Here is a 16,409-nt window from a genome sequence, read left to right on the forward strand (position 1 = left end):
AATGGCTCGCTAAAGATGACTGAAGTTTACAACAAAAAAAGGCCATCATTTTAAAACTCTTGTACACTTTAGCAATGATATACACACACAGTTACAGCACATTGGTGTGGGGAAAATATTCAAATATAGCCCTTTACAGCAACCATGCAGGTAGGCATATTGAAAGTGATTTGGATAGGCCTATAAAAATATCTTGCCCTATTTTGACCTCCCCCTTAATTGTTTCTTTATATCTTAGAAACAATGATAATGATGGCAAATATAAAAAACAACAATCTGGTGTAAATCTAACTTCAAGTGAAGTTTGTAAAAGGCCAAATCTAACAGTGATCTGGATTACAGAAGACTTAACGATGCACACGGCAAAAAACACATGAAGGACAGTGAGTCCAATAAAGACAATAGAAACAGGTGATAGCACCAAAGCTTTGATTCAGTTTACTGCTTATAAATCAATTTACAGAAACAGTAAATCATTCTTTAATCCTCTAAAACAATACTTTTTAAAATCCAAAGCTTAACATAACACAGGATACAGCATTTTTTCGCTACACCTGTCATTTACGTCAAAATCCTTTGTCTGCTATAAGAAATTATTTATTTCTAAAATCAGAAGGTTCTCAGTCCCAAGAGCTTTGAATGTAATTTGTTTAAACGAGGCCACTGTGTCTACAGGGTCAAACTAACTGGGCCAGCAAACGCAAGTCCTCAACACTCAGATATTTTGTCGAGTTATGTAAGTGTTAAGAGTGATTTTTTGAATCCGATTTATAACTTTGACCCTAGATAAACAGGAATAAACAGTAAAGATATTAAATACAAAAAAAAAAATATTTCATCCAGCTTTAGTCTGTGTGTAGTTTCCTTCTTTAACAGTTTTTGTCAGCATTGCCTAATAACGATCACTATCATTCACCAACAAGGACTTACTAAACTAAAATCCATCTTCACGAGGAATAATGCCTTTGAATATTTTTCTAACTTACCTTTTGTCTCCACAAGAAAAATACAAAACCATCAACACACATGGGCTGTCAAATTTACTCTCTCCAGGTAAAATTAAAATGCGATCTTCTGCGAATGAGGAAGAGGAGAATGATTGAGAAGGTGAGCCCCTGTCACCAAGCTCCTTCTCTAAATGACTGAGGGGGGGAAAAAGAAAACAGCAGCCTACTTTCTCATCAGTCATTTGTGTTGAAAAAGGAAATTGGCATGTTTCTCCTCTGGTGTTTCTGTGGCGACAGCGTGTCATTGCAGTGAGATGGTTTTCATTTCTTGGATTCCCATGGTAAAAGTGTCCCAACTGAAGGCAACTTGGATTCCCTCCTGAGAAGTGGTTTGATAATGTGTTGCATCTGCCGGCTCAATTTTCCCAAGACTGTCCTCCTATTTCATTAAATAGTTCACAAGTTGTCCTCTAGCGTAGCCTGCTTCTGCTTTCCAGATTCTTTCAGTTACAATTTTAAACTTTAATACTGGCATGGCTTGATAAATATAGGCGCTACCTTGAGAGAGCATGAGAGCCACAAGCCTCACATACCTCGTCCCTCAGCTGACAGGCTAAGTTAAGGTGATCAAAAGCTGCAAGAGCAAGCCTGGCATTCACACTGAGCTGGAAGAGAGAGTGTATATGAGAAGTATGACAGGCACTCATGGATGGAGTGAGAGATGATCCATGGGGCAGCCCCACCCTCCGGGATCATATTTCCTCCCACAAGCCACATGGCTGCTCACAAACAGACAACTCTGGAACTATGTGTGTGTGTGTGTGTGTGTGTGTGTGTGTGTGTGTGTGTGTGTGTGTGTGTGTGTGTGTGTGTGTGGTTGGTCAAAAACAGCCTGCTCCTGTGCTGTTAACATGAGTCCTGTTTTTCTGCACATTTATTAAGTCTGGTATCCAGACAAATGTTTATTATTGAAATTTAGGTTTCTACTAGAAGCTGTTTTCCAAAAACCCTTTTCTTTTTCATACAGTGCCATTGCTGCATCTCCTGAGGAGAGATTCTCCTCTTTTCACCCTTTGTCAGAAATTCTCTGTTTTAGAGACTGCCTCTTTAAGCCCCACCTTCCAAAAAGCCCAATGTGCTCTGATTTGCCATGAATCGTCTGCCATTTAGATTTAGGGGTATCTGGGGATGTGCTATGTAAGGTTGGTAATGAGGGGGCTTAGCTTCCAACAAACTTTTTTAACAGAGGTTTTCAGAAAGGATGAGGTGGAGAAAAAGATTATTGTTTTTTCTCATACTTTGGAAGTCTCTAAACACAACCATCCATATCATTATTTATTTTTTAAACTGAAAAAATGCATTTTGCATAATTGGTGACCTTGTATCGACCACATTACTAGGTGATTAGGTAGTCGACTTTATTTTAAGACTGATCAAGACCGCAGCTGTGGGGTTTTCACCTTAATTTAAGTAGTGAATGGCAATAAAAGCAGTGAATATAATAATCTTACTTTATTTTTTGTGGGTGTTTTTTCCAGGAATGTGGATCTTAAAGATCAATTTGCGGCTATACTATGGTGTGCATGTTCCACATTTTAACTTAAAGCTGGGGTGGAGGATTTGGGGAGAAAATGGCAGTTGGGATAGAGATTCAAATTCAAATACCTCAACCGCTCCACTTGTTCTCTTTGGTCACTCCCCTATAGTCCCTCCCTGACACACTCTACACACCAACAAAGTCGTGCCAAAGTGAATGGACAGTCCCAACAGCCAATAAGAACAGAGAATCAGAGCCTCGCTCTGATTGGTCAAAGTGTACAGCTCATGTTAAAGGTGAAGTAAGCGATTTATTCATGTTAATATAAGTGTTAAATCGCTCTGAGATGGTGCTAGATAACTCACTGTTTGAAGAACGCAGTGCATTAATGTGGTGACGTGGGGACGAGGGAGGGGACCGCTAACTGCAGTCAGTGACAGGAAGTTAGCTAAACTGACCATTCCGCTTACTGAACCTTTAACTTTGACCAATCAGAAATCATACCCCAGCTTTAAGCGTTGCTTCAACCAAACCTCAAAGTCTTGGCTCTGTTTTGATCTTGGTCACTCAGGTCTCGGTCATGACTCCGTCTTGGTTTAGTTTAGGTCATGACTAAAACATTACCTGATTCTAAGAGTGAGCAAGTGATCCCTGTTGGAAAGTTTTCCTTTGGCCCCTGGAGAGGGTTAGAGCACAGGGTCAAATACTCCCCGTGTCAGGAATTTGAATGCAGATTCTTTATCATGAACACTTCGTCAGACAGCTTGTTTGCCAACAGGGGAGCTTAAATCCGGTCTTTACCCTGCTGCTACATTCACCAAGTCTATCCCTATTAGTTAGCTGATGACAGAAAATCCAAAAAGTGTGGAACTAAAATGTTATAGATATGGAGTAAGGTGTCAGTTACTGTGACTGGGGCTGGGCAGAAGTGAGGTATATTCTGACACCATTGAAACCTCTTAATGTGAGAGCACAGTGTGAGTCTGTCTGGACTGAATCAATGCAGACAAAAAGGATGCTGCTCTTGCTTCCATTAGTGTTGATGGAGCCCGAGACAGCAGCTCTAATCAGTTTTGGAGGAATTACTACAGAGATGACGTGCTAAACCAAGATCACACACTATCAGCATACTACAGCAGCTGCTGGATTTGCAGTGAACAAAGCACGACAAAGGAAATGGAATGAAAAGCGCCAACTTATATTTTCTGCTGTCATGTTTGATTGACCAGCAGTATTCTTCTGGCAGATCAGACAGGAAGCAGTAAAAAAAAAAATCCTGGAGAAACTAATCATTTGCATCTCTCATCCGACATCGTATGTGCCTTTGCTCCAGGTCAACTTTTCTTTTTGGTTCAGATAGAGCCTTTATGTCAGGCAGTTCTTTTTTTAAGGGCTCTGAAAACTTTTAATTCATATTTTTTTTACTATGAGTAATAGGGTCTTACATGAATGAACACCCGTCTCGCTGCCAAAGTAAAACAGTTTGGGTTATTTATTTGTCATGATATATTTCATGTTTTTAGTTTTGTGTTCGCGCTTCTAACCAATAAGAGGAACTTGTTGGAAAAAGGCTGTGTCATGTTTGTATGTATTGGCCACAATCAAAAGTAAGAAAATGTGAATCAAAACATACATGACAGTTGAGGGATTACTTGGTCATGTATCCAGGCCACTGTCATTCAAATCTGATCAAACCACATTAACACAGTCCAGATAAAGCATGATCAGATTAGCTGAGTGTTTTAGTCTTGAATCTAGGTTTGATCCTGCAGAATACAAGCAGTGTGTGCGCCATCTACAGGTGAGTGTCTTTCAATGAATATGTGTGTTCATGAGTTTCAGCAATCAAGGTTGCTACAAAAAAGGTAAAAATTGCTTTTCTTTCACCATCATTTTAACACTACTATTTGTTATCTCTCAGCTTTAAAGAGTGCGCTTTCAGACCATCACACGAGGAACTTAAGTCATTTTTTTTACATTTATTTCAGGAGACAACATACCATGAATATAATAGACATTTGTTACAACACAACGCAATGAACAGATTCATTCATTTTTCTTTTACACATAATATCAAGTATATAGTCAACAACATCACGATCACACACTATAGAGGTAAGATGTGGAAGAATGCCTTTGACCCCCTGATATACAGCCACACAGTGCATCTGTCCCTTTACCCAGGTGGATGTTACCATTTGATTATTAATCTGTGTTCACCGTCACAGCAGTGGGGGAACAGAGACGTCCCTTTACACTCTTTGCTGCAGCCATTTGGTTAAGTGCAAGTACAGCACATGATAAGGGCCCACTGATTTAAAACCACGCCAACATGATGGTGCAGTGATCAAAGTGCAACGCAATGGGCTGAGTGAAGGCGTTGCTACATTCTTAGAGCAAACCATATTTGAAGGTGACTTTGGGGGGGATTCCAGTACTGCGTTTCTGAAGTAAACGAGGCAAAAATCATCAAAATTAAATGGAAATTTGTGCAGGTCATGGAATGTTTAAGGGGACGTAAACACCAAGAAACAAAAGGAGTTCACATGACTTGAGGCAGACATTCAGAACACGGGCCATTTAATCTGCAATATCTTGCACTGCACTGGGGTTTGGATATGTGGGAGAGGGGCTGGGAGGCAAAAGAAAAGAAAACTCATTCCTCCAGGGTTCGGAAGGAGTTCTGCATGTCCTCCAGCAGCTGGGCGAAGTCTGCTTTGGTCTTAGCTTCGCCGTCCTTCACAGGGTCCTGAAGAAATACACATTACATTAACAGAGATGATCATCCGATTGAAAAAAGAAAAAAAAGAATACGTAAAATCTTTCCCAGTATAACTCTTAGTATCTGAACACATACCTTGAACTTCATGGAGCTGATTTTGTACAGGGTGTCTCCCATGTGCTCCTTGATCATGGCCCAAGTGATTTTGTTGTCACTTTGTGCTGTGGTCTCCACCGCGTGTCGGGCCATGTCGTAAAAGGAAATCATGTTCGAGAGGATGCCAACAGTTTTGTAGAAGGGGCAGAACCTGTGTGTGGCAACAGAAGGATGTTTGAACCTCACAGTTTATGTAAAAAAATAAATAAGTCGGATTTCAAGACCTGAGTTGCTGGATTGTAAAAACAATAGAACAGCCATTTCAGGCCTTCTGAATGGAAAGATGGAAGATGTTTTTGCTGTTGGTGAGTTGTTTTGTCTTCACCTGTCGTAGGAAGAATAACCATTCTGCTGCAGGAAGTCGTCCTTAATGAGCTTTGCAACCTCCAGAGTGATCTTATCTGTCTCTGCAAGAGAAGCCTGTGAACACAGCAACATTACACAATCATTATATTGTACATCAATACATCGTTACACTTGAAATGATCAACTAGATAGCTCTTAGCAACTGTATTACTTGCAAAAGTCATGAAAAAAAATCTAGTGTGTAATGTGCACGTTTATAATAAATGCCTTTCCGTGTCGAGCAGCAGCATCAGTAACCGTGTTTCATGCTATAAAAGTGATGACAGAACTCCTGTAAATGATGTAGGCCTAATTTATCCAGATCTCGTTCAATAGGTGCTAACCCAAGACTCAAACTTTTTATTTTTTTATGTTTTAAGAAAAGCAACACACCTGGTAATGCCAGCTTGTTACAAACACTATTGTGCACCTGAGACTGAAAACGGGAACCTTTGCACCGAATGAGGCCATAGTTATACCATATGATCCAAACGGGCCTCACCTTGCCTACAAGCTGCACAATTTCAGCCAGATCCTCCTCCTCCTGCAGGATCTCTTTGGCCTTTGTACGGAGGGGAACAAACTCAGGGAAGTGTTTGTCATAATATTCATCCAGAGCGCGTGTGTACTTGCTGTAGCTAATCAGCCAGTTTACAGAGGGGAAGTGTTTCCTCTGAGCCAGCTTCTTGTCCAATCCCCAGAACACCTATAAAATACAAAAGGAAACAAAAAAGATTGATAAAACACTCAGACTTTTGCACAACAAAAAGAAATATTGACTGCAAGGTCAAGTTAGCCAAATGTTAGAGTCAAGGGCTGAAGAGCCAATAATTACCTGAACAATTCCCAACGTGGCTGAAGTGACAGGGTCTGAGAAATCTCCTCCAGGGGGAGACACACTAAGAGGAATTCAAAGTAAGTACATTTTTTAAAAAGCCTATCGTGGCAAGATTAAAAAATATTTAAGAACTTTATGTGTCTCATACATCTCTCTTGTGATCTTTTCAAAACTCAGTATTTTGTACAAATCTTTGACATCACATCGTCCGTCTTTTTATATGAAAGTCAACTCACGCTCCTACGATGCTGACGCTGCCTTCTCTCTCTGGATTTCCCAGGCACTTCACACGGCCGGCACGCTCATAGAAGGAGGCGAGCCTGGCACCCAGGTAAGCAGGATACCCACTGTCTACGGACAATAACGTACATGGCTGTTAACTGGTGTACAAAGAAAATGCCCCACGGTGCCTTTTACAAACACACCTACTACTACCAGTCACATCCATCATAAACTTACCAGCAGGCATTTCAGCTAATCGTCCAGAGATTTCTCTCAGGGCTTCAGCCCATCGAGAGGTCGAGTCAGCCATCATGCTCACATTATAGCCCATGTCTCTGAAGTATTCGGACAGCGTAATTCCTGGAGAGGATAATTATGTCATATTTAATAATGCTTGAAAGTGCATTTGATGAATTATCCAAAATGTAACAAAATGCATTTACAGCACATTAAATGCTTCAACATCATTAGAATTCACCTAGTAGCATTTAACATAAACAGTGAGGCTGTTCTGTATAATGTGAATGGTTGTTACCTGTATAGATTGAGGCCTCTCTGGCAGCCACAGGCATGTTGGAAGTATTAGCGACCAACGCTGTTCTCTTCATGATGCTCTCCACCTTGCCATTAACCTCCATAGTGAGCTGTTGGGCAAGAGCGGCATTAAAATTCCACAATGTGAACACTGGTGCTGGATTGAGCTAATATCGCTCTGTCAATTCTTAATTGTCACCTTCATATTCGTTTACTTTTTTATGTTTAAAAACACAGGCTTTAGTCACCCAGTAAAGTATAAACTGGGCAGAAATGTACAGTAATGAATAAAAAAAATAAAAATAAACTTTTTGTTCTTCCACCTACCTCTGGGAAATCGCGCAGCACCTCAGACATTTCATTCCCACGCTCCCCGCAGCCGACATAGATGATGACGTCGCTGTTGGAGAACTTGGACAGCGACTGCGAGATCACCGTCTTTCCACATCCAAAAGCACCTGGTATAGCAGTGGTGCCGCCCTGCACACAGCTATACAGCAACAAGGTAAAAGTTAAAATAGAGGGTGAAGCGGCTCAAATTAAATAGCAGTTTTTAAGTGCTTGACAATGTTGAAAAATACCAAAAGAGAAGAAACAGTTAACATACTACAGATCAGCACAATACACTTGCAAGAACAGGCTAAAATAAAGGGTCAAAAAGGAATATATAAAGTATAAAAAAATACTTATACGCGACGTACATAAAGATTACCTGCCTCCACCACTAAGAACCAGCTGTTTAGAGTCTGCGGTTACGAAGGGGAAATAGCGGCTAACTTTCTCTTTACTCACGGGAAAAGTGCATCCAGAACCCTTTGACCCGTCAGCAGCGGATGATTAGCAGGTAGCTTCTCTGTGACTGGGCGGATCTGTCGTACCGGCCACACCTGCATCATGGTGCACTTCTCCTTCACGCCTTCAAATTCCAGCTCCAGAACCACATCCTGAATGCAAAGATATCAAATGAAACATGGAAAATGTTGATAAGAACAGAGCCTCTCTACACAAACTCCTGGACAAACACTCACAGTAATGCTGTAGTTTCCCGGCGGGGCTAGGTAGGTAACGGTGCCTCTGCTGCGAGGTGGCAGCATCAGCCTGTGCTGTATCAAGGAGTTTTCAAACACGGTGCCGTAGATGTCGCCACCTGTCACGTGACTGCCAGCCTGGAGAGGTGAAATTAGTCACAACAGTCAGTTGCAGAGAGGTAAAAACATCTACAAGTCCACACCACAGTTTGAAATTGTACTTTTTTTTTTTCTTACCCGGAGACTCTGGCCAGGCGTAAAATCCCATTGGAGATCTCTGTTAAGAGCACCAATGTTCACTCCTCTAGGGATATAGATACTTTGAGTGAGGTCATTGATGTCCTTCAGTGGACGCTGGATACCGTCAAAGATGGAGCCCATGATTCCCGGCCCCAGCTCTACAGAGAGGGGCTTTCCTGTGCGAAGGACGGGGTCACCGACGGACACACCAGCTGTAGCATACAGTTAGGGAAAACGAAACAGGCCAAAAGGCTCTTCCATTTCAGAACTTTTATTGTTGAGTAATGTAACCTGAAAACGTGTCTTTTGTAACATTTATTATATGAATTTGACTTCTAAAGAGAGGTATAACAACATTATTTGGTACACGTTTCACTACAGAGCGAGGTAATGCCGCAGCAGAAAGGATACACGTCTCCTCGTAGACCTGGATAGTTGCCATGTCTCCCTCCAAACGGATGATTTCTCCCACCAGCTCACTGTGACCTACACGAACCAGCTCGTACATGGCTGCTCCTGCCATGGCGGTAGCTGTCACCACTGTAGATCACATGAGTTTGGAAATTCAATAAAATCATAACCACAATATAAACATAAAATAAAACGCATATGTATATTGAGTAACAGGATTTTATCCTTACTGCCCTCCCTTAGTGAGAGCCACTATAGCGTTTTAGCCTTGCCTGCCCCCTATAGTAGCTGGAAGAAATGACTTGCAGTAAGTGGCTTTTGACCTATCATCAGTAAGGCAAAAAACCTCACCTGGTCCAGAAACCCCATGCACAAATCCAAACTCGCTTTCTCGCTCCTCATCCCGGATCCTTGGTAGATTTGAGGAATCCATCTTGAAGGTTTTTGTCCTGCAAAAATCCCTTGAGGAATGAAACAGATATGACACACAGATGCTGTCAAGCCATTTAAATGTAATACACAAGGATTAACATCGTCTAAAAACGCACACACACACATATTATGCGGTACCTACTTTAAACTATAGCTAACCAGGCACGATGAGACGGAACTATAGACTATATGAGCGCCGTAACACAGCACAGCGCTCTTTAAGAAATGAATGGCCCAGCCTGGCAGTGTAAGGTCACTAGCTAACCAAACTGAGGCTGCAACACATTCATGGATTTCCCTGACACCCAGCGTTGAAGACAATGTTAAGTGGGCTACTACTGTTCATCGTTGGGCATATGTTTGCTAGCCAGACGGTTGCAAAATGTGTGTTACTACACAGACGTTGCGTTGAGCAAAGCGGATTTGCGTGTGTCAGGTTACTAGCTAGCGAACACTAGCTACCTTCCTCATCATCACATACAGGTTTAGTTAAACCAACGATTAGGATGTAATATTTAGTCCAAGACTAGAATGAAACGTCCAACTGTTATAAATCCAAAAGCTACAATAATATATTACCTTGTCCTGATATGCTGTTCTCCAGGTCCGTCTTCTCTTACTACGTAGCAGCTGGGGATGAGCGTCACTGTGCTAATCACCTGCCAAGCACCGGACTGTCACGGGAAGAAAACAGTCTCCATTGTGGCTCAACTGGCTCCATTAGGTTCTAACACTGTAGAGCCAAGATGGCGGCTTCACGCTTAGCAGTTTCCTAGTATACGATAGTTCCGCTTTTCTTGCACCAGGTTCATTACTGACCTCTGCTGGATATAAATGAAACATTCACCTAAATTGACCAACTACGTTAATAAACAATATGTTTTTACATAACGTATGGGCTGAATAATTCATTTAAATACATACAGTTACAAACTTATTGACATGTCAACATTATTCACAGCGAAAAGCTTCTGCATATGAACAAAAATACAAACTCAACATTATAATTTTTAATTCTATAAAAATAGTTAATATAGGATCATGTGTCAGATATATAAGAGAGTTTAAGGCAAATAAAGACAAAGTGATAGAAGAGGACAATAAAGGAGGAGACAATCACATCATGATTTTCTGGCTGATACTGATCAGATTTAATGATATGTCAAGATTATCAGAGATATCACAACAAATAATACTGTTATGTCAGGAAAAAAAGCTGTTCAAAGACTGTTCATGATAGCCTATCACACACACAGTGGGACAGCAAAATGGTCACAAATTGAGGTAGCAATTGCAAACTGTAATTATTCACATCACACATCTAACACTCACATAATATAACAAGGGGTACGTTGAGTCCGAAATATGAGCAGGAATAGGTAATTTCATAAAATAATACAAAATGAATAACACTTTAAATATTCACTTTATATTATTTTACTCATTTATAAATAACAGGCCTTTTTTCACATTTTCGCTTGATATATTATGAAAAGGCACAGGTGTTACCAATAACTTCAATGATGGCCCTGTTCTATTCAAGTTTCTTATAGGGCTTTCACACAGACAAGGCTCCGTGCTGGTTCCGGTTCCAGAATCTACTTTTGAACCGGCCGGTGTGTTCACACCAAAAAAATTTGCTGCAACAATATCAAGGCAGCAGAAAGGCAGACCTAGCAGTGTTCTGCCGAGGAACCTAAATGCTTGGTGGAGATTTGGGCAAGAACCGACTTCTAGGAGAAGTTAGAGAGCCCAACAAAAAAGTACAACACCATGACATAGGGGGGTTAAACTTTGGTAAACGCAGAGTGGTTCACCAAAAAGTGCACATAGCCGTGTCGGTGTGAAAGCCCTACCAGTGAGCCATGACATTTTTTTATACCTGTGCTTTTCCTACTGTGACATGTCAAAATGTCTTCTGACCTGGGACATGGTTGGGTATGGTGTGTTCTAGGTGTTGGTCATTAGAGATGAAGAGGACATTTTATTTGAATGTACAGTTTAGGTTAAGTTAAAAAAAACTAATGTTTCACATCATCTGTTGTAGAAAACTAAACATTTATTTCTCATGCAATTTTTGACTACTGTATACAGTAGATCTGAAATGTCACCTATTTCAGAAGAAAGGTGTAAACTGCTCAATCGTGCAAAGTCCTCATGAGAAATACACGTGGCAGCACATATTTATAATACAAAATTAAAGGTGAAGTAAGCGGTTTATTTATATTAATATAAGTGTTAAATCGCTCTTTATTCATACAGTAATCACTTACACGATGTGCGCGTTTCATAAAGCCAATCTCTTAGTAAGCTGCTCTGCATGTAATAAGCAATTAAACTTTGTGTAGTATCCCGAAATTTTATCCAATCACAAGAGAGAACGCTACAAACCGACAACCGTCCACACCCATCTCACTCATGGTCTCACTGCCGGTGCACGCCAGAGCGACACATGGGTGAATGTTTATGCGCCTACAATGGCGGAGCAGGTAAAAATCCTTCCCAATGTCTGTTTTGATGGTTTTTATCATGTTTTATCACACTTATGGATCTGAGATGATGCTAGATAACTTGCTGCTCGAAGACCGCAGTGCATTAATGTGGTGGCGTAGGGACGAGCGAGGGGACCGCTAACTGCAGTAACTGACAGGAAGTTAGCTAAAAGAACCATTCCGCTTACATCACCTTTAAGTTACAGTACTCTGGCAGCAGTGAGTTGCATGTAGAGTCCACTAGGTGGAGCCAAAGACAGTGATTCTCTGTTTTGCTGAATTTGCACTGGAGCACCACTTCAACCAAGGTGCTCCACTTTGGGTTTGGTCAATCCGACCACTCGTTTTCCTCCAGCTCAGAGTCGTCTTCAGAGTCAGTGTACTCCACTGCAATGCGTCGCGACAGGATGGTGGCCACGTCGTTCCCCATCGGCTCACGCTTGTTCTGCTGCTCCTGCTGCTCCTGGACTTTCTTCAGCTGGATGCCTGATGAGGTCACACATACAGCACATTAAAATAAGATCACATGTACTACCTGTCATGTACGGGGCCATGTACAGAGCACAGTGGTGGAAAAAGGACTCAACCCAAGTAATTTAGTCAAAGAACTGATACTCCTGGTCAAATATTACTCCACTACAAGTCAAAGTAACTGCTTTTAGAAATGTCTTTAGTATTCAGAAGTACAAAGTGTACATTTTTGCTGGATACATGCATAAAAATGTGGATAAACGTTGGACTTGTGTACTCCTTTGTCCTTGATTGTTTATCTCCTGCCGTCACTATTACCACAATTTGGTCTGAATGAAAGAGCACGCCTGGGTGACGTATGAAAACCAGCAGAGAGTTGGTACTGTGATTGGTTTCCTTATGTGAAGAACCTAGCCTGGGGCAAATTGCATTGTATGAAAAATAAAAAATAAACAGCTGAATTCAAAGCTATGCTTAGCCAGAGAGTAATGAGTAACGACAAGCTTCCTAAAAAATGTAGTGTGGTCAAAAGTTCAAATTATGTCTTGGAAATGTAGTGGGGCGGAAGTCATAAGTTCCTAAAAAAGCAGATACTCAAAAAAAGTCAAAATAACCAAAATATGTGCTTGTACCCAAGTAAATGCACTTTGTTACTATCCACCACTGACAGTGGGGTATATAGTTCTATACAACCGTGTTCACTTTTTTATGACCAGAAGAAAAAAACACTGCCAACTAAACCTACTGCAACAGCCCATATTCACCTATGCGTATGGCGGACAGCAGGTCACTTCTTGCATCCCTCACTGGTTTGGTCTGAGCTCTGCCACCTTCACCGTGTCCCGCCAGGTGTGAGGGTGCAGCTGGGGGAGGGAGGGGTGGAGGTGGGGGGCCTGGGGGAGGAGGAACCATTCTGGGCCCTAGAGGAGGCACAGGAGGGAGCGGGTAGCCCGGGCCAACTCCATTATGTGCCGTCGGTGGCAGTACGCCCATAGGAAAACCAAAGGCCGTCTGGGCTGATGGGATGGGCGGGCCGGGGGCAGGGGGCGAGGGGACAGATCTGGTCCACAGTGAATGAGTAAGAGAGAGAATTAGATTGCACTAGAAAAGTATTATCATACTGTATTTCATCCTTTTTTTTCGGATTTTGCTAACATTGGAAAAACATACTTAAAGTCGCCAGGCGGACGCATTGAGCCGTTGATTCTGTCTGCCGTGTGAGGCTCTGCAGCGCCGTAGGTTGCTCTCACGTCAATGCTGTGGTATTCGTGCTCCACAGGTGGTGAGGGAGGCACGTAATCATGTGACCGGGTAAAATTACAAGCAGTGTGGGCAGGGACTGGAGGGACAGGGTAGTCTGGGATGTCAGGCCTGGATGAACAATGAAAACATGCAGATGACTTCACACATCCTAACGGCGGATTTGGTGTTATGCAAATCATAAAACGTTACAAAACTGCAGAGATATTGTGATTTGAGTCACATGATGCCATTCATGAAAATAGGAACAACCCCCTTCTGAAGTCCATTCTAGATTTTTTTCCTTGAAATCAGTTTTTAATAAAACCTAATAATAATTCAGTTTGTCTCATTTATCATATTTCTAAATATTTTACATTTATACAATCTTTTTTTTTAAAGCACATTTTTAAAATAAATGTTGATTTTAAAAAAAGTGGTTGCATGTTTGCTTTTAAATGGGAAAAATAAGCACAAACCCGTCTGGAGAGAGAGAGCCCTCAGATGATGCCCCTCGGCGCAGAGTCTGCGGATGACGGTGGTCTGGGCGAAGCTCTTTGTCGAATGCCATCATGTTCCACTCTTGCCTGCGGTTTCGAGCCTTTCTCACCTTCTTCACCTCGCGCTGAAGCGTGCTGCTTTCCACACATCGCTTCTGTTCCTGAAACACAAGAAATAAAGAGTGGATGCAGCAGTGGAGCAGAAGAGGAGATGCAAACCTAACATGCCAGAATAAATCCACAAAACTAAATCAGTGGGTAGTGTGCACACCCTTACCCTTTGCCTCCGCCTTTCCCTCCGCTTCTCCTCCGTGTCCTGAAGCATTTTCTCCTTCCACAAGTCAAAGAAGTACGACGGGTCCGAGTAGAATTTCATCGCGTCCGTTGAATCCTCCCTGTGTGTCGACGTAAAATGTTCCACGAGAAATTAGATTAACTTCAAAAGGAAAATGTAACGTGTTCAGAAGTTCTGCATTACCTGTAGGCAGAAAGGGTGCTGAGTGGAGGAGGCCTGTCGCTGCTGTTGTGCATCTCAGCCACAGAGTTGGGAATGCTGGCCTTAGACAGAACCTGCTGGTCCTGGACAGTAGAGCTTTTGAATCCCTTCCTCGTGTTTATATTCGGAAGAGAGACTAGAAAACAGTAAGACAGAGGTTTTTACGTTTTATATAAAGCATGCGAGAATGCAACAAGAAAAAAAATGAAAAAAAAGAGTAGACATTAAATTGACATACAGATGATTTCCAGTAAACTAACCCTCCTCCACGCTGGAGTCCAGCTGGATGACCTTGACGGCCAAGCGGTCGATGCGATCCTGGAGGGAATTGGCACGCCCATAGAATGTGTTGGCCTCATTAAAAAGCTCCCCAAAAACATTTTCTGCATGTTTACCTGCAGCCCGAGTAAAGAACCAAAAGGAAAGGAAGGGAGTTAAGGAGTCTTACTAACTTATCGAAATGATTGTGTTTATATGTATTTATAAAAAGCAACAGTACAGTAAAGTTTTATACACCTAAATAAAATAAAACAAGTTCTGTATTCAACTACCATATAAAATAGAGATACTTCATAATTGACGAGTACTGTTTGTATATTTCCTCAATCCATTACAGCTCTCTGTATTAACACATTAGGATTGAGTGTTTGGTCCCTGCACATAAAGGCATGAATGGCAATGCCTAATGCGGAAGCTATCATTAGACCGCCTGTGTTTGGGTCCCCGCCCACCCTCTCTTCGTCTTATCTGCCTGCAATACAAAGCTCTACGGTAAGCTCTAATCTCATGTAACTTCACTAAATCCAAACACACACACACACACACACACACACACACACACACACACACACACACACACACACTAATCAGAGTATCCACGCGCCAGATGTCCAGGAGTACATTTTGCTTCCCAAAATAGTAAATATTCTAGCCCTATGCCTCAGTGCACCAACTCTAATACCAACACAGGAAGAACACACATGTGTACAAGTGCTTACATTTACTTATATTATGTACAAATGTGTGTGTTTAGAGTGTGCAGTAGAGAAATGTAAGTAACGACTACAGTCTTGAATAATGTTTATTAACTCAAACAATTTAGTTTGAAATGCTTTGCCTAAAAAATCAAAGTTTGACATGTGGTCTTGTTTTCTGATAATAGCCATTAATGGATTCAGAACATGTAAACAAGTGCAGTAGATGAAAGTCAATGTGTTAAGTAACAGGGATCTTACTCAGACTGCTGAGCTGGCGGATGATGGCAGACAGTGTGTTGTTGGTTACGCATTCCAGCTCATTGCCAATCCCATCAGGCACTGCACCGTGGCACAGGTGCCGAGGCTCGATGTTTCTCTTGACCAAAGGCATGGCCCCGTCTTACATCTCGACCACAGCACCTGCTGGGGGACAGAGGACAGCTCTGACAGCACCTTGGACACTACAACCTGCGAAGTAGAACAAGCACATATACATATTGATGAGGAAACATTATTGCTTATCAGTGAGTGGATCATAGCTTACCTTGACCTATGCATCACCGATGTATGGAGTTATGCACTTGGAGTCAAGGTGTATGCATGTAAAGTATTTCTTTCCTTTTTCAAAGTTAATAATTTCACAGTTAGTAATAGCACGTACTGTACATGTACACACACTTGAAATGGTTTATTATTTGTAAACTGAAATTATTCAGTTTTGTCTTGATTATATTAGTGTAATTAGAGTGGTAGAAATTGTAATGGACAGCATGAAAATCCAAATGAGACCTTTTATGATTTTGTTATATTTCCTGTGTTGAA

The 16,409-nt window shown here is 41.6% G+C and overlaps 2 protein-coding genes across 2 annotated transcripts; both read right to left on the reverse strand.

Annotated features, from left to right (window-relative positions):
- Positions 1–4,475: 4,475 nt before the first annotated feature.
- LOC307261145 (V-type proton ATPase catalytic subunit A-like) lies at positions 4,476–10,108 on the reverse strand. The gene is made up of 15 exons (XM_080041608.1): positions 9,992–10,108; positions 9,332–9,441; positions 8,981–9,109; positions 8,567–8,781; positions 8,330–8,467; positions 8,094–8,245; positions 7,629–7,791; positions 7,303–7,411; positions 7,005–7,127; positions 6,782–6,896; positions 6,543–6,606; positions 6,210–6,413; positions 5,688–5,782; positions 5,342–5,513; positions 4,476–5,233 (listed from the first exon to the last, which is right to left on the reverse strand). The coding sequence occupies exons 2-15, from the start codon at positions 9,411–9,413 to the stop codon at positions 5,141–5,143; spliced, it is 1,854 nt and encodes a 617-aa protein (XP_079897734.1). The 5' UTR covers positions 9,414–9,441; positions 9,992–10,108; the 3' UTR covers positions 4,476–5,140.
- A 2,124-nt stretch (positions 10,109–12,232) lies between these two features.
- Positions 12,233–15,978, reverse strand: wasf3a (WASP family member 3a; the record flags this gene model as incomplete). Its single annotated transcript, XM_080041410.1, is given in 9 exon segments — positions 12,233–12,390; positions 13,140–13,435; positions 13,546–13,746; positions 14,090–14,094; positions 14,096–14,275; positions 14,392–14,509; positions 14,593–14,746; positions 14,871–15,005; positions 15,846–15,978. Coding segments are annotated over 9 exon segments (1,380 nt in total).
- Between the last annotated feature and the right edge of the window lie 431 nt (positions 15,979–16,409).

The sequence above is a fragment of the Ammodytes marinus genome (assembly GCF_949987685.1).
Source record: "Ammodytes marinus genome assembly, chromosome: 14".
NCBI lineage: Eukaryota > Metazoa > Chordata > Actinopteri > Uranoscopiformes > Ammodytidae > Ammodytes > Ammodytes marinus.

Excerpts from the sequence above, each read along its gene's own strand:
- LOC307261145 (XM_080041608.1), bottom strand. The coding sequence starts at position 9,413 with ATGGATTCCTCAAATCTACCAAGGATCCGGGATGAGGAGCGAGAAAGC. Across the intron at positions 8,246-8,329 it reads CGGGAAACTACAGCATTACT|GATGTGGTTCTGGAGCTGGA; the intron begins GTGAGTGTTTGT and ends CTTTGCATTCAG. Across the intron at positions 7,792-8,093 it reads GTTCTGGATGCACTTTTCCC|CTGTGTGCAGGGCGGCACCA; the intron begins GTGAGTAAAGAG and ends GTTGCTGTATAG.